Raw genomic sequence first — 23,925 nt, 5'->3', positions numbered from 1 at the left:
TAGAAGAACTAAAGAGCAAACAAACAGTGATGAACAACACAATAAATGAAATTAAAAATTCTCTAGAAGGGATCAATAGCAGAATAACTGAGGCAGAAGAACAGATAAGTGACCTGGAAGATAAAATAGTGGAAATAACTACCACAGAGCAGAATAAAGAAAAAAGAATGAAAAGAATTGAGGACAGTCTCAGAGACCTCTGGGATAACATTAAACACACCAACATTCGAATTACAGGGGTCCCAGAAGAAGAAGAGAAAAAGAAAGTGACTGAGAAAATATTTGAAGAGATTATAGTTGAAAGCTTCCCTAACATGGGAAAGGAAATAGTTAATCAAGTCCAGGAAGCACAGAGAGTCCCATACAGCATAAATCCAAGGAGAAACATGCCAAGAAACATATTAATCAAACTATCAAAAATTAAATACAAAGAAAAAATATTCAAAGCAGCAAGGGAAAAACAACAAATAACACACAAAGGAATCCCCATAAGGTTAACAGCTGATCTTTCAGCAGAAACTCTGTAAGCCAGAAGGGAGTGGCAGGACATATTTAAAGTGATGAAAGGGAAAAACGTACAACCAAGATTAACCAGCAAGATCTCATTCAGATTTGACGGAGAAATTAAAACCTTTACAGACAAGCAAAAGCTGAGAGAGGTCAGCACCACCAAACCAGCTTTACAGCAAATGCTAAAGGAACTTCTCTAGGCAGGAAACACAAGAGAAGGAAAAGACCTACAATAACAAACCGAAAACAATTAAGAAAATGGTAATAGGAACATACATATCGACAATTACCTTAAATATAAATGGATTAAATGCTCCAACCGGAAGACATAGACTGGCTGAATGGATACAAAAACAAGACCCGTATATATGCTGTCTATAAGAGACCCACTTCAGACCTAGGGACACATACAGACTGAAAGTGAGGGGATGGAAAAAGATATTCCATGCAAATGGAAATCAGAAGAAAGCTGGAGTGGCAATTCTCATATCAGACAAAATAGACTTTAAAACAAAGACTATTTATTACAAGAGACAAAGAAGGACACTACATAATGATCAAGGGATCAATCCAAGAAGAAGGTATAACAATTGTAAATATTTATTTACAACCAACAGTTGTAACAGTTATTTACAAGCCAACATAGGTGCACCTCAATACATAAGACAGATACTGACAGCCATAAAAGAGGAAATCAACAGTAACACAATCATAGTACGGGACTTTAACACCCCACTTTCACCAATGGACAGATCATCCAAAATGAAAATAAATAAGGAAGCACAAGCTTTAAATGATACATTAAACAAGATGGACTTAATTGATATTTATAGGGCATTCCATCCAAAAACAACAGAATACACTTTCTTCTCAAATTCTCATGGAACATTCTCCAGGATAGATCATATCTTGGGTCATAAATCAAGCCTTGGTAAATTTTAGAAAATTGAAATCGTATCAAGTATCTTTTCCGACCACAATGCTATGAGACTAGATATCAATTACAGGAAAAAATCTGTAAAAAATACAAACACGTGGAGGCTAAACAATACACTACTTAATAGCCAAGAGATCACTGAATAAATCAAAGAGGAAATCAAAAAATACCTAGAAACAAATGACAATGAAAACACGATGACCCCAAAGCTATGGGATGCAGTAAAAGCAATTCTAAGAGGGAAGTTTATAGCAATACAATCCTACCTTAAGAAACATCTCAAATAAACAACCTAACCTTACACCTAAAGCAATTAGAGAAAGAAGAACAAAAAAACCCCAAAATTAGCAGAAGGAAAGAAATCATAAAGATCAGATCAGAAATAAATGAAAGGGAAAAGAAGGAAACAATAGTAAAGATCAATAAAACTAAAAGCTGGTTCTTTGAGAAGACAAACAAAATTGATAAACCATTAGCCAGACTCATCAAGAAAAAAAGAGAGAAGACTCAAATCAATAGAATTAGAAATGAAAAAGGAGAAGTACCAACTGATACTGCAGAAATACAAACGATCATGAGAGATTACAACAAGCAACTCTATGCCAATAAAGTGGACAACCTGGAAGAAATGGACAAATTCTTAGAAATGCACAACCTTCCCAGACTGAACCAGGAAGAAATAGAAAATATGAACAGAACAGTCACAAGCACTGAAATTGAAACAGTGATTAAAAATCTTCCAACAAACAAAAGCCCAGGACCAGATGGCTTCACAGGCGAATTCTATCAAACATTTAGAGAAGAGCTAACACCTATCCTTCTCAAACTCTTCCAAAATATAGAAGATGGATGAACACTCCCAAACGCATTCTACGAGGCCACCATCACCCTGATACCAAAACCAGACAAAGATGTCACAAAGAAACAAAACTACAGGCCAGTATCACTGATGAACATAGATGTAAAATTCCTCAACAAAATACTAGGAAACAGAATCCAACAACATTTTAAAAGGATCATACACCATGATCAAGTGGGGTTTATCCCAGGAATGCAAGGATTCTTCAATATACGCAAATCAATCAATGTGATACACCATATTAACAAATTGAAGGAGAAAAACCATATCATCTCAATAGATGCAGAGAAAGCTTTTGACAAAATTCAACACCCATTTATGATAAAAACTCTCCAGAAAGTTGGCATAGAGGGAACCTACCTCAACATAATAAAGGCCGTATAAGACAAACCCACAGCCAACATCGTTCTCAATGGTGAAAAACTGAAAGCATTTCCTCTAAGATCAGGAACAAGACAAGGATGTCCACTCTCACCACTATTATTCAACATAGTTTTGGAAGTCCTAGCCTCGGCAATCAGAAGAAAAATAAAAGGAATACAAATTGGAAAAGAAAAATTAAAGTTGTCACTGTTTGCAGATGACATGATACTATACATAGAGAATCTTAAAGATGCTTCCAGAGAACGACTAGAGCTAATCAATGAATTTGGTAAAGCTGCAGGATACAAAATTAATGCACAGAAATCTCTTGCATTTTATACACTAATGATGAAAAATCTGAAAGAGAAATGAAGGAAACACTCCCATTTACCACTGCAACAAAAAGAATAAAATACCTAGGAATAAACCTACCTAGGGAGACAAAAGACCTGTATGCAGAAAATTATAAGACACTGATGAAAGAAATTAAAGATGATACAAACAGATGGAGAGATATACCATGTCCTTGGATTGGAATAATCAACATTGTGAAAATGACTATGCTACTCAAAGCAATCCACAGATTCAATGCAATCTCTATCAAACTACCACTGGCATTTTTCACAGAACTAGAACAAAAAATTTCACAATTTGTATGGAAACACAAAAGACCCTGAATAGCCAAAGCAGTCTTGAGAAGGAAAAACGGAGCTGGAGGAATCAGGTTCCCAGACTTCAGACTATACTACAAAGCTACAGTAATTAAGACAGTATGGTACTGGCACAAAAACAGAAATATAGATCAATGGAACAGGTTAGAAAGCCCAGAGATAAACCCATGCACATATGGTCACCTTATCTTTGATAAAGGAGGCAAGAATATACAGTGGAGAAAAGACAGCCTCTTCAATAAGTGGTGCTGGGAAAACTGGACAGCTACATGTAAAAGAATGAAATTAGAACACTCCCTAACACCATACACAAAAATCAACTCAAAATGGATTAAAGACCTAAATGTAAGGCCAGACACTATCAAACTCTTAGAGGAAAACATAGGCAGAACACTCTATGACATAAATCACAGCAAGATCCTTTTTGACCCACCCACCTCCTAGAGAAATGGAAATAAAAATAAACAAATGGGACCTAATGAAACTTCAAAGCTTTTGCACAGCAAAGGAAACCATAAACAAGATGAAAAGACAACCCTCAGAGTGGGAGAAAATATTTGCAAATGAAGCAACTGACAAAGGATTAATCTCCAAAATTTACAAGCAGCTCATGCGGCTCAATATCAAAAAAACAAACAACCCAATCCAAAAATGAGCAGAAGACCTAAATAGACATTTCTCCAAAGAAGATATACAGATTGCCAACAAACACATGAAAGAATGCTCAACATCATTAGACAAATGCAAATCAAAACTACAATGTGATATCATCTCACACCGGTCAGAATGGTCATCATCAAAAAATCTACAAACAATAATTGCTGGGGAAGGTGTGGAGAAAAGGGAACCCTCTTGCACTGTTGGTGGGAATGTAAATTGATACAGCCACTATGGAGAAGAGTATGGAGGTTCCTTAAAAAACTAAAATTAGAATTACCATACGACCCAGCAATCCCACTACTGGGCATATACCCTGAGAAAACCATAATTCAAAAAGAGTCATGTACCACAATGTTCATTGCAGCTCTATTTACAATAGCCAGGACGTGGAAGCATTCTAAGTGTCCATCGACAGATGAATGGATAAAGAAGATGTGGCACATATATACAATGGAATATTAGCCATATAAAGAAACGAAATTGAGTTATTTGTAGTCAGGTGGATGGTGGATGGACCTAGAGTCTGTCATACAGGGTGAAGTAAGTCAGAAAGAGAAAAACAAATATTGTATGCTAACACACATATATGGAATTAAAAAAAAAAAGTTCTGAAGAACTTAGGGGCAAGACGGGAATAAAGACACAGACCTACTAGAGAATGGACTTGAGGATATGGGGAGGGGGAAGGGTAATCTGGGACAAAGTGAGAGAGTGACATGGACATATATACACTACCAAATGTAAAATAGATAGCTCGTGGGAAGCAGCCGCATAGCACAGGGAGATCAGCTCAGTACTTTGTGACCACCTAGAGGGGTGGGATAGCGAGGGTGGTAGGGAGACGCAAGAGGGAAGAGATATGGGGATATGTGTATATGTATATCTGATTCACTTTGTTATAAAGCAGAAACTAACACACCATTGTAAAGCAATTATACTCCAATAAAGATGTTAAAAAAATAAGAAGATAATATAATTGCATTAGCAATATTTTAGACCACTTAAAGCAATTGTTTTATAAAAACTTGTCTGTATTTTATTTAGAACTTAACTTAGATAGCAGTAATTTCCCTGGAGTGAAACTACGGTCAAAAATGTCCCTCCGTTCTTACGGAAGCCGAGAAGGATCTGTATCTAGTCGTTCAGGAGAGTGCAGTCCTGTTCCTATGGGTTCATTTCCAAGAAGAGGGTTTGTAAATGGAAGCAGAGAAAATACCGGTTATTTAGAAGAACTTGAAAAAGAGAGGTAACTTTTCTTCATTAAATAGTAAACTTTTATGCTCCAATTTTTGCTAGTATTTTGTCATTTTTTAATGATACAAGATAGGAATTATGAAGCGTGTATAGTGGATGATCACAAACACTTAGAGAGCATTTTGCATTTATTATCTCAAAAACAATATGTTATTGATTGTACTTACCTTAAATCGAAAAAATGTAAAGGAGGCAATTTCTTGGGATTCTCAACTTCTACTTTGTCACTTAAATACTCACATGCTCTGTACATTGAGTAATACGCATGATCGCAATAGTTATATCTGGCTAAAGTATGTAACTGATTTTTAATTGAATTTCTGGTTATCTTTTGAAATGAATTAAATAACTACTAGATCCAGTATAAGATGACTGTTTCCATTATTAAAAGCCTATTACAAGTGGCCACAATTGAAACATTTTTTAATTTACCAGTTTCCGAGTCTAAAAAACATTACTTGACATAGAATAAGTTCTGGTTTCTCAGAGCTAGCCTATTAATTCTTTTCTTCTTGAAGTTCAAATCATCTCACTACAAGTATCAGAATATATATCATTATTAGGAACTTTGTCAAGTGTTTTGTACCTTCTAAAAAATTATAAATTCCTTTATGTGTGATTAATACCATATTATATTTATATTCCTAGAAGTTCTATTAGACTTTCAAGAAATAGTCAAATGTATAAATGTTACATATTACCTCTGGGACCTTGGTCAAGTCATTAAATTTTTGTGTCATTCCCTTCTGTAAAATAGGGGTATGATTCTACCTTGTGGAGTTATGAAAAATGAATATTAATATATGGAAAATACCTAGCATATCTCACTGAGAGGCAAAAGACCTTTTACTACTTTCCCTCTGGTTTCAGGTTTGTCCATCTCTAAAAATAGGGATAATCATCTGGACCAGAAATAGTGTTAAGCTTTCTTTACTGTCCTGAGTTTACATGAGTCTCTATTTCATACCTGGAACCGTGACTGTTTCTGAGAGTCTAGGAAACACTATCCTGAAAAATAAGAAGCTAATAACTAGGGTCTACAATCTTCCATCTGTTTGTCCCCTTTGAGTTCTGTTAAGAGGAATGTGAGCATACTGACTTTCCTAGGAACTTACTTTGCTTCATGTAGATAAAAGTCTAATTTTATTAGCAGAGAGAGGGGGGAGAGTATATGTGTGTGTAGTTCTGATATATCTTGTGTCCTCTTGGTTTTCACTGTGTTTGGAGGTAAATTTAGTTCTTGTTTATGTGACAAAATCTTTATTTTGCTCTCACACCTGATAGTTTGGATAGGTTTAGGCTTAAACTTATTTTCCTTCTTCATAATCAATGTCACTGATGAGAAATTTGGTATCGGTCTGATTCACATTCCGTTTCAGGGAACCATTTTTCTTCTTTTGAAGCTTTCAGAATGCCTTGGTATATGTGTTTTCTTGATTCATCATGCTGTATACTCGCTGTGCCCTTTTGCTCTGGAAATTTATTTTCTTCAGCTTTTGAAAATTCTGTTATTTCTTTGATGATTTTTCTCCCTCTGTTTTTCTATTCTTTCTTTCTAGACATCCCTTAAGTCATAGATCAACTATCTCTGTGTCTCTTTTTTTCTTGTCTTCCGTACTGCCCAAGATAATTGAGATAAGTGTTAGAAATTAGTCAAGCCAGGACTCAAACCCAGGTCCATAACCTTTTTGAACTTCAGTTTTCCAGTCTGTAAAATGAGCATAAGAATAACTACCTTAAAAGATGTTGTGAGGATAAAATTCGATTTTTAAAAAAATACTTAGCACTCTGATACACTCAATAGGCAGCTATTGTCACATTAGCCATTAATACATTTAACAAATATTTAAGTGCATAATACATGTGCCATGCTCTTCTAGATGATCCTGAATTAGCTAGAGGACTAGGAAGACATGAGATTTACATTTTAAAGAAGACTCTTGGCAGTCAGTAAATAAGCCGTTAATACACTAAACAAACCATAGAAACCCACCAGCTTCTGGGTCTGGACCTTGTTTCAGTTTTGAGTCTTAAGCACTGTTGTGTGAGTTACAAGATCTACTACGCTCAGTTAACCACTTGTTATCATGCTGGCTCAAGACTCGGTAACTTTTGCTTCCCCAGAGCATTTTGCCACAGTTCAGTCTTAAACTTGAGAGTAACAACTTGTCCCTATTCTCCTTAACATTTTCCTCACTCCACTACCATCACTAACCTTAGCCTATCCATTTAAGCACTTTTAGCACCCAGATCTTATTTAAATAAGCCTATTTATTGGAGAGTAATCAGAGGAAATAGCATCTCCATCTATCCCTTATTTCCCCACCTTAGTCCTGGTAGGTCCTACAGGTACTCACCAGGGAACATTGAAAAATAGAATCAGATCTCATTTTTATGTCAGTTTTAGTATCCAGCCTGTGAAAGAGATTCAAGATTTCTACATTGCTTTCTCCTGGTTCTGTTGTCAAAAATGGAAGGGAGGGGACAGCTTCTCATTGGTCAGCACACCTCCCCTGCCCCAGGTTGTTACATCATAACCAGGGCCTGGCTTCCTTCCCATGGATTCCGTCACTACTGAGGTCGCCACATCAAAAGTGAAGGCTTATTTCTTATTTTTTAAATTGCTTCTCAGTAAAGGAAAGGGAATTTAAGCAAGAATAGAACCTTCCACATACTCACATGCATACATATTCTTCAAGAAAATATAATCAAATAGAATTTTAAAGTAACAGTGTCAGAGTGGGGAACAACTCCGTGTAAGAGCAAACCCCAGAAGCCATAATAAAAAATATCCTCAGATCTGACTACGGGAAAATTAAAATTTTCTACATGGCAAAAACATAGTGAAAAAACAAGTGTAAACTGAGAAAAAATATTTATAATTGACAAAGTGCTATCATTCTTAATATAGAAGAGGTCCTATAAATAAGTAAGAAAAAGTCACAGAAACGGAAATACAAATGGATTTTAAACTTGAAAAAATACTTAACCTTACTCATACTAATAGAAATCAAATTATAACCATAGTGATGTACCATTTCTTAAAATCCTAGGTATGTAAAAATTTTCTAAACATTTGATAAAACGTTTGCATTGGTGAAGGTGGCAAGAGCATAAATAGGTACAATACCTAATAAGGGCAGTAATTTTAAAAGTTACATACCCTAGGAATTTATCTTCTGTACATGCTTGAACACTTGTGAAATGAACTTATGTATAAGGTTATTCAGTGCAGCATTGTTTATAATAGCGTTGTTTATAATAGCAAAAGATTAGAAAGAGTCTAAATGCCCTCCAACATAGAACCAGTTATAGTTTATCCCTGTATGGATTCATGAATATCTTTGCAGCTAGCAAAAAACACATAGGACCTTTTTATGTTCTGATACAGAATGATCTCCAAGATAGATTTTTAAGTGGGAAAAAAAAAGTTATAGGACAACACACATAAAAATATGCTACTATTTATGTTTAAAAATGTACATGTAATTATATACATATATCCTTGCATTTTTATAGAGTATCTCTGGAAATATATACAAGAGAGTGATAATGGTCTCTTTGGGAAAGAGCCACATGAAAGGAGATAGATCATATACTTCTTGTACCTACTGATTTTTTCCCATTAACACTCTTATTTTGCATTTATCTTTATAATGATCAGATATGGAGTATCTTGATATAGATTGTTATTGAGGACATCATCGATTAGGTTGTGAGGAATTATGTAACAAATTCATCTTCAAATTCCAAACTAAGAAAACGTTTCTCTCCCTCAGAATAACTTCCTCTTATTACACAGTGACAATATATTTCTTAGTGTTTTGACTGCTGAGAAGCCGAAAGCTACATCTATGTCCAATGCAGTAGTTCCCTGTACTCTAGGTTTGTTTTTTGCATAATTACTGCTTTTCTTTACTCCTTTATTATACTTTTTTATTCTTGTATTAAGTCCCACCTTCAAAAATCCAAAATTAATGAAATTTTCATTTATTCATTATACTTTAAATAGAGAACAGTACAGTTACAGCTTATAAGAACTGCTGTTGTGTGTGCTATATTAGCATTGTGTAAACTTAACTTTTTTTGAAAAACAGATCATTGCTTCTTGCTGACCTTGACAAAGAAGAAAAGGAAAAAGACTGGTATTATGCTCAACTTCAGAATCTCACTAAAAGAATAGATAGTCTTCCTTTAACTGAAAATGTAAGTAACTTGACAAAATGACTTATTTTTAATATCTAAAAGTATATATAAATTTATAACTGCATTTATAGTTATTTGTAAACAGTAATATGTTTTATCCAACTTTAAACCTAAATATGTAATAATGAATTTTGTTTATAAAGATGATAAAACTTCATTACGCTCAAGCATATTTATTTTAAGTCCCTTGTTAAGAAAACCTCTTAAGTTTGAATACTAAAGGACTCAGGGTTCTACTAGGAAACTAGTTTTTTATTCTGTGTGTTCAATTACCAGACATACTCCGTAGAAATGTTTATTACCATCTGTCTGTTTTTTGAACCATATTACAGGACTCATGCCAGATAATTTTTGCAATAAAAGTATCTTTGAGATAACTTGTGTCCTATTCAAACGACAGTATCTGGTGGTATGGATCTTAGGGCTTTTTGCAGGTATACTAAATTTGTTTTGCAAATATAACTAGGTAAAAAGTAATTTAATTCTGTCAGCCTCTTCTTCCCCACCCAGCCTCTCCATGTGAACTGTTTTATTCATGGGGTGGCACATGTAAGAACATTTCTGAAATACATTAGTAATTTTAAACAAGACTTTAACTGTTATCCATAAATTTTAAAATAATTTTTAAAAAGAGAAAAAATAGGCTAATTAAAATATATCTTCCTCTCTTAGCTTAAATTTTTCATTTTCTTTTCTTTTTTTTTGATCCTGCCACACGGCTCGTGGGATCTTAGTTCCCCAACCAGGGATTGAACCCGGGCCCCCTGCAGTGGAAGCAGGGAGCCCTAACCACTGGACCTCCAGGGAACTCCCTTTCATTTTCTAATAGCACTTTTGAGAGAGCATAATAAAGAAAAGGCAAAAGTGCAAAGAAGGAAAACCTTTTTCAAAACACATAGTCAGTTTCCTGACTGGAGTGGGCATTGCCTGGTGGGAGCTAGAACTAGAAGCTTAAGTGCTCAGCCTCCTAGAACAGTCATCCAGGATTTTGAGAGGGAACGAATCTCCCTTCCTGACGATGTCTTAACGTCTTTTCGGGCGTTAAGGAGACACCACTAGTGAAAGAACAGTTCATGGAGAGTTCTTGGCACATGAGGATTAGGAACTCAGGAGGGTTTGGTGGGATTTTTACTCTTAAAAATAGTAAAGCATTGTTTTGCTTAACATTCACTTTGGTAATTAGACTATACAAAATTTAGAGTCCAACTGTCTGCATGCAGTCGTGTATGTGACAATTCAAGATCGATTGGTTAATATCTGAAACAAAGATTAATTATCAAATCATTCATTCCCATATTAATTTACTAAATAGCCAATCATGCTTATTTAAGAGGATATGTAAGATGTTATGGACCATTTGGCAACATTAGCGAATGTAAATTGCTTCCATTTCATAAATATTTTTTAATTTCACAAAACTTTGCTTTTATATTGGGAAGCCAAGTTAAGAACACTCTCATATGGAAATACTTATTAAGATACTAGGTATTGGGCTTCCCTGGTGGCGCAGTGGTTGAGAATCTGCCTGCCAATGCAGGGGACATGGGTTCGAGCCCTGGTCTGGGAAGATCCCACATGCCGCAGAGCAACTGGGCCCGTGAGCCACAACTACTGAGCCTGCGCGTCTGGAGCCTGTGCTCCGCAACAAGAGAGGCTGCGATAGTGAGAGGCCCGCACACTGCGATGAAGAGTGGCCCCTGCTCGCCGCAACTAGAGAAAGCCCTCGCACAGAAACAAAGACCCAACACAGCTAAAAATAAATAACTAAACTTATTTTAAAAAAAAAAGATACTAGGTATTGCTTAAAACATCAGATCTAAACTGCATTATTATAACATACTGTGTCACGTTCAACTTTTTGTGCAGGGGGGTTGGGGAAGTGGAGGACAAATAAGTGTAGTTACAGCTGGCTCACTGGGAATTAGAAATAACATGCAGACTATTTCATCTGTGTTGCAACCCGTAATGTGGGTGTGCCTCTAGGAATACATTCTGCTTATGTCATCTGTATATTGCAAAGGAAATGGGTGAGTGCTCCTCTAACTTATCTGACAACACAATTTGGGATCCTTAGGCCTACAGAATGCTATTCTGAGTCAGACATGTGCACATGCAGCTTTTTTTTTTTTTTTATGTGATCTTAGTTCCCTGACCAGGGATCGAACCCAGGCCCTCAGCAATGAAAGCACAGAGTCCTAACCTCTGGGCCACCACGGAATTCCACACATGCAGCTTTTTATTGGGCATGTAGAGCATGAAAAATCTACAACACTTCCTTACTCCCGTCATGGCCCATTATAACTGTGTTACCTGTCATTTTGTCTAATCATATTTTTAGCCTTTATCATCTCTTGGAGCATGTCTTTGCAAGTTTATTTACCTTGTCCTTTTCATCCTTTTTTATGCCTAGCAGTTACCACAGTACCTGAAATTTTAGTTAAAGGGCAAATAAAATTTTGAATGAATTAACACCCACTCTGTGAAGAAGTACTTTTTTTGGTTTGTTTCAACTTGGGTTCACAATTGGATTTTTACCAAAAAGTTTGCGTTGTCTCACAATTAATGATTGTATTATATAAAAGCTTTTTCTTATTCTATTTTCTTCTTTTTACAAATGGAAAAGTTCTCTCTGTTTAGTCTACATGTATACAACAGTCCGTACCTAAAATTCAGGTATAAATTTAAGGATGATGGACCTGATTCTTGATTATTCTGTGTTGTCCACATTACTATTACTATCTGGTTTTTAATAATTCAAAGTAGTACCTTTTCAGAGCAGAAGGATTATAAGGTGACTGAAGATAGGCTTACCCTAACTGGACCGATTATATATTTTATTTTATTTATTTATAAAATTTATTTATTTATTTATTTATTTATAAAATTGATTGATTGATTGATTGATTGATTGCTGCATTGGGTCCTCGTTGCTGCACGCAGGCTTTCTCTAGTTCTGGCAGCAGGGTCTACTCTTTGGTGCGCAGCCTTCTCATTGTGGTGGCTTCTCTTGTTGCAGAGCACGGGCTCTAGGCGCGCAGGCTTCAGTAGTTGTGGCACGCAGGCTCAGTAGTTGTGGCACACAGGCTCAGTAGTTGTGGCACACAGGCTTAGTTGCTCCGCAGCATGTGGGATCTTCCTGGACCAGGGCTCAAACCCTTGTCCCCTGCATTGGCAGGCAGATTCTTAACCACTGTGCCACTAGGAAAGTCCCCAATTATTATATTTTAAATGAAAGAGTACAGTTTAATTAAAGCTGTTTGTGACTATGGGGCAATAAAAGTGTTTCAACTCTGCATTTCACATCAGAGACCCAGTCTGAGCCTAGCACTTATAATCAAGTTTTAGGAGTCCTTGGAGTAAAAATTAATTTTCTCATGCACAGTAACTTACATATTTGCTTATTCATTTTCTTTATTGGTACTCATATGCTTTTTTATTTTTACTGATAAACACACAAGATATTAACATTTCCATTTTATTTGTGGTTTTAGTTTTCCTTACAAACAGATATGACCAGAAGGCAATTGGAATATGAAGCAAGGCAAATCAGAGTTGCAATGGAAGAACAACTGGGTACTTGCCAGGATATGGAAAAACGAGCACAGGTAACTTATTTATTATTAAACTATGAAACAGCACTGGCTAGAGATCTATTAAGAATCTAATGAATTACAGCTCTGTTACCATTGATTAAATTTTATTATTAGACATATGTTAAAGTCTGTCTTTACTTTGACACTAGTTCAAAGTAAGAATAATTTACCATGACCCTGATACCAAAACCAGACAAAGATGTCACAAAAAAAGAAAACTACACACCAATATCACTGATGAACATAGATGCAAAAATCCTCAACAAAATACTAGCAAACAGAATCCAACAACACATTAAAAGGATCATACACCATGATCAAGTGGGGTTTATCCCAGGAATGCAAGGATTCTTCAATATATGCAAATCAATCAGTGTGATACACCATATTAACAAACTGAAGGAGAAAAACCATATGATCATCTCAATAGATGCAGAGAAAGCTTTTGACAAAATTCAACACCCATTTATGATAAAAACCCTCCAGAAAGTAGGCATAGAGGGAACTTACCTCAACATAATAAAGGCCATATATGACAAACCCACAGCCAACATCGTCCTCAATGGTGAAAAAGTGAAACCATTTCCACTAAAATCAGGAACAAGACAAGGTTGCCCACTCTCACCACTGTTATTCAACATAGTTTTGGAAGTTTTAGCCACAGCAATCAGAGAAGAAAAAGAAATAAAAGGAATCCAAATCAGAAAAGAAGAAGTAAAGCTGTCACTGTTTGCAGATGACATGATACTATACATAGAGAATCCTAAAGATGCTACCAGAAAACTACTAGAGCTAATCAATGAATTTGGTAAAGTAGCAGAATACAAAATTAATGCACAGAAATCTCTTGCATTCCTATACACTAATGATGAAAAATCTGAAAGTGAAATGAAGGAAACACTCCCATTTACCACTGCAACAAAAAGAATAAAATACCTAGGAATAAATCTACCTAAGGAGACAAAAGACCTGTATGCAGAAATTATAAGACACTGATGAAAGAAATTAAAGATGATACAAACAGATGGAGAGATATACCATGTTCTTGGATTGGAAGAATCAACATTGTGAAAATGACTCTACTACCCAAAGCAATCTACAGATTCAGTGCAATCCCTATCAAACTACCACTGGCATTTTTCACAGAACTAGAACAAAAAATTTCACAATTTGTATGGAAACACAAAAGACCCTGAATAGCCAAAGCAATCTTGAGAAAGAAAAACGGAGCTGGAGGAATCAGGTTCCCAGACTTCAGACTACTACAAAGCTACAGTAATTAAGAAAGTATGGTACTGGCACAAAAACAGAAATATAGATCAATGGAACAGGATAGAAAGCCCAGAGATAAACCCATGCACATATGGTCACCTTATCTTTGATAAAGGAGGCAAGAATATACAGTGGAGAAAAGACAGCCTCTTCAGTAAGTGGTGCTGGGAAAACTGGACAGCTACATGTAAAAGAATGAAATTAGAACACTCCCTAACACCATGCACAAAAATAAACTCAAAATGGATTAAAGACCTAAACGTAAGGCCAGACACACTATGAAACTCTTAGAGGAAAACATAGGGAGAACACTCTATGACATAAATCACAGCAAGATCCTTTTTGACCCACCCACCTCCTAGAGAAATGGAAATAAAAACAAAAATAAACAAATGGGACCCAATGAAACTTCAAAGCTTTTGCACAGCAAAGGAAACCATAAACAAGACGAAAAGACAACCCTCAGAGTGGGAGAAAATATTTGCAAATGAAGCAACTGACAAAGGATTAATCTCCAAAATTTACAAGTAGCTCATGCAGCTCAATATCAAAAAAACAAACAACCCAATCCAAAAATGAGCAGAAGACCTAAATAGACATTTCTCCAAAGAAGATATACAGATTGCCAACAAACACATGAAAGAATGCTCAACATCATTAGACAAATGCAAATCAAAACTACAATGTGATATCATCTCACACCGGTCAGAATTGCCATCATCAAAAAATCTACAAACAGTAAATGCTGGAGAGGGTGTGGAGAAAAGGGAACCCTCTTGCACTGTTGGTGGGAATGTAAATTGATACAGCCACTATGGAGAACAGTATGGAGGTTCCTTAAAAAACTAAGAATAGAACTACCATACGACCTAGCAATCCCACTACTGGGCATATACCCTGAGAAAACCATAATTCAAAAAGAGTCATGTACCACAGTGTTCATTGCAGCTCTATTTACAATAGCCAGGACATGGAAGCATTCTAAGTGTCCAATGACAGATGAATGGGTAAAGAAGATGTGGCATGTATATACAATGGAATATTACTCAGCCATAAAAAGAAACGAAATTGAGTTATTTGTAGTCAGGTGGATGGACCTAGAGTCTGTCATACAAAGTGAAGTAAGTCAGAAAGAGAAAAACAAATACTGTATGCTAACACACATATATGGAATTTAAAAAAAATGTTTCTGAAGAACCTAGGGGCAAGACGGGAATAAAGACACAGACCTACTAGAGAATGGACTTGAGGATATGGGGAGGGGGAAGGGTAATCTGGGACAAAGTGAGAGAGTGGCATGGACATATATACACTACCAAATGTAAAATAGATAGCTAGTGGGAAGCAGCCGCATAGCACAGGGAGATCAGCTCGGCGCTTGTGACCACCTAGAGGGGTGGGATAGGGAGGGTGGGAGGGAGACGCAGGAGGGAGGAGATATGGGGATATGTGTATATGTATAGCTGATTCACTTTGTTATAAAGCAGAAACTAACACACCATTGTAAAGCAATTATACTCCAATAAAGATGTTAAAAAAAAAAGAATAATTTACCGTGGCTGCTGGGCAACATAACCAGTGTTCAAATAATTCTCGCTTCATATTTCATTTCCCTGATACTGTTCTGCTATGCCTTGGAATTATGAGGGAAGAAGAATTAGATGCTGATCTTCTGTAGCTGATAGCTAGTTTCTGTTAGCTATTTGTTAGTAATTGTCCACAGTACATCTTTCCCTCCTAACTCTCTACTTGAGTGACTCAACATGTAAGACTAGAATGGCCAGCTAATGGACATGGGGAAGTGGATCCCAGGAAGACCTGAAGCCATGAGAAAAAAATGTGGGATCTCATTTGCAAGGAGAAAAGATGGATAAAAATTCCAAATAAAATAAGAATAGAGTAAAAGTTTTTTAAGGAATAATTATGTATCAGAAACCAGAAGGCAACTTTATATTAACTTGAATAGAGAAATAAGATTATTACCATTGCACTCATTAATATGGTTGGGTGCTTGCTGTCATCACTATTATTTAACTGTGTTTGGAGGCTCCACTAATTCAGTTAGAAAGAAAATAAGTTGTTTAAATACTACACTATTTTCCAGCTAGAAGGGAAGGGACCAAATAATTGTCTTTTGTAAATTATATGGTTGTTTGCCTAGAAAAGCCGTAGAGAAGAGTCAAAAAATATTTCAGCTAATGAGAGAATTGAGTAAGGTGGCTGGAGTTAAGGTACATTACTAAAATTAGTAGGTTTTCTCTAGTAGCAATAGCTACCACTTGGAAATGGAAGATGGGGTAGGAGGACCTGTTTACAATAACAGGACACTTTAAAATACCTAGAGCATACCCACATGAAGAAAAATATAAAATTGCTAAAGGATGCAAAATGTGGCCTTAAAAATAGAGGAGCCTGTGCTGCTGTCTGTGTTGTATTTGGGGTATCTGGTTGCAGTGTCCCCTACATACCTGACCCCAGGGAATCGCGGAAGAGGGGCGGACCCTGATGGTAAGGGTCATGCAGGGTATGGAGGGGTGGAGCGTGTGGTCAGGCCACCCAAGATGGCTGTTGTCTTGCTCTCTGTACGTCCCCAGCTCGACCAGTGCCTGCTTCACCTACACCCCACTCACATGACTGACCTTCCTGCACGCTTGCCCCAGGCCCCAGCTAGTGATTGTTCTCATCAAAGGGGCGGTGAGGGACGTCCCCCTCTGCTAGTTTCTGCTGGCTTCCCTGGTAACTAATGAGCCAGCCTGAGGTAATTCTCCCTATAACTAGCAAATCTCCCCTTCCACCGGGAGGGAAACCCGCTGCCACGTCCTGCCCGCTGTCCGCTGCACATGGCGGGGTGTCACTCCGGGACCTTGCTTCAGGTGTGTAAGATCCCCCATCCATTAAACCATTGATGTCTCTGTTGCTGAAAACAATAAATAAATAAAGAAGCCTAGGTGAGAAGACTTTATTAATATCCTTTAAAATGTTGATATATAATACAATTCCAGTCATAACCTTAAATTTTTTTTGGAGCCCGGAAAAGTGATTCAAGTTTGCAAAGTAAAAATTTCCAAAAATATTTAAGAAAATTATGAGTGAGGATTTACCTTACCATTTGTTAAAACTTACTGTAAAGGTGTAGTAATCACAGTATGATAGCACAGGTATAGATGTAGGCAAATAGAACAGAACAGAAACTAGAAAAAGATATAAGAAAACATGGAATCTTTTAATGATAAAAGTTATAAATTTGGGGGAAAATGTTAAATAACTCAATAAATGCATAGGTATAACTAGGAACCTGTTTGGTAGAAGAGAAATTGAATTAGATCCCTAACTCACATCTTGTACATGAACAATTATAGGTGGATTAAATATCTAAATGTAAAAAATAAACATAAAATTAATAGAAAATATAGGACAAGAGAGATCTTAATTAAGAATGGAAACTCAAAAGCAATAAAGGCGGGGTGGGAAACAGGATTTATTTCATAAAAATTTAAAACATTCATCCTGCAGAAAATAAACTAAAGGAAAATATTTGTACACATAAGGGGAAAAGGTTAATATCCCTGTACTATAAGAATTCCTACAAACAGTAAGAAAAAGACAACTCTTTTTATATGGGCAGAGGATGTAATCATTCAATTTATTGAAAAGAAAATGCAAATGACCAGTAAAACATACAAATGACTGGCGAACAATTTAGGGAAAATTGAAACAAAATCCACTCTTGCCCATGCATGTGTGAGTTAGTCTCTATCTCTGTTAACAGTTTGGTTATTTATTTATTCTCTCCATTATTTGTTCAACACATATTTGCACCTAGTATGGTGGTCCCTGCTCTCCTCTATGTGTAAATTTTTCACTGTTAAAACAACTCTGGGGGGCTTCCCTGGCGGCTCAGTGGTTGAGAATCTGCCTGCCAATGCAGGGGACACGGGTTCGAGCCCTGGTCTGGTAAGATCCCACATGCCGCGGAGCAGCTGGGCCCGTGAGCCACAACTGAGCCTGCGCGTCTGGAGCCTGTGCTCCGCAACAAGAGAGGCCGCGATAATGAGAGGCCCGCACACCGCGATGAAGAGTGGCCCCCGCTTGCCGCGACTGGAGAAAGCCCTCACACAGAAACGAAGACCCAACACAGCCATAAATAAAATAAATTAATTAAAAAAAAACAAAAAAACAAAAAAAACAACTCTGATAAACATACTTATTCATATCCTATAAACACGTGCAACAGTTTCTCTAGGTCAAGAGTCAGCAGTCTTTTTCTTAAAGGGCTGTATGGTAAATATTGTAGACTTTGTGGCCATCTGCCTTTGTAGCAAGAAGGCAACCATAGGTGACAATATATAAGCAGATGGCCATGGCTGTGTTTCAGTAAAACTTAATTCATAAATACAGATGGCTAGCAAGCCCTAATTTGCTGACCTCTGCTCTAGGGTATATACCTAAAAGCGTAATTGCTGGTCATAAGGTATGAGTGTTTTGAATAGTGTGTGCCAAATTGCCCTCAAAATGATTTTATCAGTTTACATTTCTCCTAGTCGTATGTGAGAATTCCTGTTTCTTTTACCTGATTTTTTCAGCAATTGTGAGTCACATTTTATAATTAACAAACAATGGGCATTTGAAACATTATCTTGTCATTTAGTTTGTACTTCCATGAGTACTACTGAAGCTGATTATCTTTTCATGTATTCATTAGATTTTCTTTTTGTCATTTTTCCATATCCTTTGCCCATTTTCTATTATGTTAAATGTCTTATTCTTATGTATTTGAGAGATATTTTAATATCCTCTAGATACCAATCTGTTATACATAATGTATATCACAACCCCTTCCTGCCAAATATGTTACCTACTTTAGCTTCATAACAAAAATTATTTTTTGTTATGAAGCTAAATTAATTGTATTGCCATATTTGTGCTTTCTTTGATCTATTTATACATCTTTTCCTATCCTTAAAGATACCCTTGTATTTTTTTCTAATAGTTTTAATGTTTTATTTTTACAATTAGGTCTTTAATTCATCTCAAATTTGCTATTAAATGTTTTGGAGGTAGGAATCTAATTATATATATATACACACCCATGATTTTTATATCAATGTACATACAATTAATATATATTATATGCAATATAATTTCTATTATTGAATAAATATATATTACTAATGATTATATAATATATAATTAATCATGTATACACACACATACATATACATAACACAGATACACACAGATCGATGCATATTTATGTTGTTTAACTAAATTTCCCATGATCACTTACTGGATGTGCCACTGTTTCCCCATGGACTGGTAATGCTGTCTCTGGCATCTGAGAAGTTTGTATTTGCTGGATATTTGTAGACTCTATTCCATTAGTCTGTTTTAACTTCTCTGTCCCTGTGCTGATAACCACATTTGTTTTATTTGCTATAGCTTTATTAATCTTGGTACCTAGTAGGGTGAGTCCTTCTTATTTTTGATTGTAAAAATGTGTTTATATTCTGTTTTGTTACTCATCTAATTCAAGGAAAAGCCTTATGGGCTTTTGATTAGAATTACATTGAATTTATAATTAATTTGAGGAGAATTTATATCTTTACAATATAAGGATTGGTTCTTGGTTGAAAGGGTGACTCTGGAGCCAGTCCTCCTGGGTTCTAATTCCCTACCTGTCACTTATCAGCACTGTGATCTTGGGTAAACTCTCTGTCTCAGTTTTCCCATTAGTAAAATACAAATAATGATTCCCTGTAAAATGTGAGGATTAAATGAGTTAATATATGTAAAACACTTGGAATCCAGCAAACAGAAAAGACTCAGGAAATATTAGGTATTGTTATTAATTTTTTATCTCTGTGTTCATTTAGGTCTTATTTTATGTCCTTCGAAAAAGTTTTGTAATATTCTTCATAAAACTCTTACACATCTTTTTTTTTACATTTATTTCTAGATATCTTACAGTTTTTGTTGCGTTGTGAATGGGATTTTCTTTAATTACATTACTAAGTTTGATTTGTTATGTGTCCAGCAGTCTTCCTGAACTCTTTTAGTAGATTGTCTCAGTAGTTTAAGATTTTCTTGGATTTTCCATTTAAACTGTTATTTTGTTTGCAAGTAATGACAACTTTGTCTTTTCCAGTCCTTTTTTTCTCTTTGTATTAAATAAGAACTCTAATACATCTTTGAATAAAAAGCAGTGATAATTGGTCTTCTTCATCTTCTCTTGGCTCTAAAAGGAATCCTTCTGAAATTTCACCATTAAGTATGTTGTTTACTCAAGGTTTTTGATACCATTTATCAAGTTAAGGAATTTACCTTCTATTCCTAATTTGTTGAGAGTTGTCCTGAATTCATATTGAACTGTATTACTATATGATTTTTTTAAATCAGGTTTGCAAAAGTCATACCATCTCCATATGCCTGAACAAGTAAGCATTTTTTGTTAAACATAATTTCATAAATATTCAAGATTGTCATATAGAGAATGGAAAGAAATACTACTGGCTTCTTCCATTTTCATGTTGAGTAACAGAAGCACAAAGGTTGTTGTGTCAGAAATCATCAAGGCACAGGCTTGACTTCAGAATTTAGTGACCTAATAGCAATACAGAAATGTAGTTCTGTGGAGAGGAGTATTAGATATGATTTCCTTTTTTCATCCTCTGAATATTAAAAATTTTGACTTAGGACTTTATTGGTGAAGGGGAGCTAGTTACATAGAGAGAGGAGAACAATAAAATATTACAAAGCCACTAATTGTGTGTAGTTTCATTGCTTATGTAATGGCAGGAAGTATTTACCATCTGATGTAGAGGTGATCACTCATCTTTGCAGTCTCTTTAGAAAGCTACCAAAAGCACAGGTATTTCTTCTTCAGCATGTTTTCATGATGAAAATTGGATGTGGTAAAATTTCTTAATTAAAGAATATTATTTACCTTAGGTTCACTATTTTCAGAATTATGATATAGGATCAGCACAGTTGTAGTGTTACAAAGGAAGGAAAGAAGGGAGGGAGGGAGGAAGGAAGGATTCTTTTTTGGTGAGCGCAACTTTTTCGAGCTTTTCTGTGTTTGTTTATCATAACATTGGAAAATAGCAACAATAATCATTTTTACTATGGCAATAAAATCGTAAGGACATTGTATTTAAGCAAAATTAGATATGCTCAAAGGGTAAGTTTTGTATGTAAGTTTTATAACTATATATACTTAAAGCTATTTGTTACAGTACTTTTTTTTTTAAATATTTAATTTATTTATTTATTTATTTATTTTTATATTTATTTTTGGCTGTGTTGGGTCTTCGTTTCTGTGCGAGGGCTTCCTCTAGTTGCAGCAAGCGGGGGCCACTCTTCATCGCGGTGCGCGGGCCTCTTCACTATCGCGGCCTCTCTTGTTGCGGAGCACAGGCTCCAGACGTGCAGGCTCAGTAGCTGTGGCTCACGGGCCCTGTTGCTCCGCAGCATGTGGGATCCTCCCAGACCAGGGCTCGAACCCGTGTCCCCTGCATTGGCAGGCAGATTCTCAACCACTGCGCCACCAGGGAAGCCCTGTTACAGTACTTTTATTATTTATCTATTGAGGTATACATGCTCAGAAATCTTTTATTGATGGGTGCATAATCATAAAAGTTTGGAAATGACTCCATCTAGCTTCTAACACTTTTTTCCCCATTGAAACAATTACTCTTAATAATACAATTTTTTTATACCAATATTAGGATGTTAACTATAGAATTATTACAGAAGATGTTACAACACTGGCAGTACTTGTTTTTAAAACATATACTTGAAAACACTTTTCCCACATTTTTTCAGTTCCACATTGTTTGATCTGTAGTTACTGCTTTGTGTTCACTTGAAGGTCTCAGGATATGGGCAGAGCAGTAGCTCTTACCATCATTGTGATCTTAGTGTTGGGAATAAAAATAATGTTTAGCTGCAGTAGGTATTTGGGAAAGCTAAATCTGAAAGGTACCACTGACTTGTAATGAGAATAACTTTGGGGAAGATTATTCTTACTGTTTAAAGCCTGATGTTTATTAAAACAAATCAGCTGCTCTTTCCCTTTACAGGTATACCATGCTTTGTATAAATCCATTACACTGTACTGACATCTGGATTAATATAGAAGATTAAATTCAGATGTAATTTTCTCTTTGTTGACGTAGTTTTTGAGACTAGCTTTTAAATACCAATTTCACACTATGTGCATCATACAATTTGATATATGACTTATATTTTTACAGTTTCCCTAAGTAGATCTAGAGATCTGTTGTATAAAGTTAGATTTATTAAAAAATTGAACTGATCCTAATATGTCATCAGTGTATGAATATATATACATATCTAATTCTTATATAAGAGTGATTTGGTATAACCCTAAGCTGTTAAATGGTAACCATAGTACGGTTATTTAAACTAATGTTTTTAATAAAAATAGATCTAATTTGGTTACTTATTTTATTTTAGCGAAGAATAACCAGAATTCAACAAATAGAGAAGGACATACTTCGTATACGACAGCTTTTACAGTCCCAAGCAACAGAAGCAGAGGTTAGTAAATTGTCTCTTTTGTTTGCAGACATAAATATAGGTAGTTATTCTAAGAAGAGGAAATAGGTATAATTAACGTGGCATCATCAAAATAGGTGTTCTTCTAAAGAATTGAGACACTTAATAAGTTTTTTCATTAAATTAAATAGATTTCAAAAACCTTTACTACTTTGGTTTCTTCACAACTTTAAGGCAGTTAAAATTTGTAGAGCCATAAATACAGATACTTTACTTCAGTTATCTGTTTTCATATAATCAGATAACTAACTTAATTTGGCCACTAACGATTTGTAAATAAGCTATCTCTTTGTATGTAATCCATAGTAAAAATTGATCATACACATATATCTATGCTTACTCTACAAACTCCATTAAAATGACAGTAAAAGGATAAAATGAAAAATCACAAATACCAGGGGAGGTGACATCAGTAAAATTTGGGGAGCTGGAAAGCAGATAAACAAATTACTCTTCTGGCATATGGTAGAGAGTTGACCCCTGAGTCAGCAGTAGCAACCCATTTTACACTGTGGAGTCCTACAAGGTTCCAGAATTGGTTACACCTGGATGTGCTACCTCTGGATGTGAGGATTAAGAAAGAGGTTAAAAGCAAGAGGATGACTGAAAGTTTAAGAAGCCGGTGGAGCCTCCAGAACCTCTCTTCAACTCTGCATGGCTAAGTGACTGCTACTTTCCAGTCTCAGCAAAAGCTGAGAGATTTATTCTGGAAAAGGTAAAACAAAGGGTCTTTGGATAAGGGTAATCCTAGTATAGTTGACGTTGGGAGGGAGGTATCATACTAAAAACTGAAATCAGTGAAAATTTCCTTACTGAATGCTGAAACCCTCATTGGCATCCAGGTTTATAATACAGGCAAGTTTCTAGAAGCAACTTCTCTAAGAAGTGTGACTAACCCAGGAAGAGAGACCTACAGGTACTGACACTGGCGGATTCCTCAATAAAACATCCCAGCTAGACCACCCTACTGGATGGCTACAGCTGACAGACTCCAACCTTTAGGCATAGAGCTTCATAGGC

At 35.8% G+C, this 23,925-nt stretch overlaps 1 protein-coding gene across 17 annotated transcripts in view; it reads left to right on the top strand.

Annotated features, from left to right (window-relative positions):
• Nucleotides 1–23,925, top strand: part of APC (APC regulator of WNT signaling pathway) — a 138,395-nt gene that overhangs the window by 62,180 nt on the left and 52,290 nt on the right. For 15 of the 17 annotated variants that reach the window (XM_082374738.1, XM_082374736.1, XM_082374724.1 and 12 more), the window contains 4 exons: nucleotides 5,045–5,246; nucleotides 9,352–9,460; nucleotides 12,952–13,065; nucleotides 22,804–22,887. In XM_082374738.1, the coding sequence (XP_082230864.1) occupies nucleotides 5,045–5,246; nucleotides 9,352–9,460; nucleotides 12,952–13,065; nucleotides 22,804–22,887 (509 nt within the window). The remainder of the gene's footprint in view (nucleotides 1–5,044; nucleotides 5,247–9,351; nucleotides 9,461–12,951; nucleotides 13,066–22,803; nucleotides 22,888–23,925) is intronic. The other 2 variants (XM_082374730.1, XM_082374729.1) reach the window with 1 other exon arrangement.

Source organism: Balaenoptera borealis (genome assembly GCF_965194805.1).
Source record: "Balaenoptera borealis genome assembly, chromosome: 2".
NCBI lineage: Eukaryota > Metazoa > Chordata > Mammalia > Artiodactyla > Balaenopteridae > Balaenoptera > Balaenoptera borealis.
This window is presented reverse-complemented; position numbering and strand designations above follow the sequence as displayed.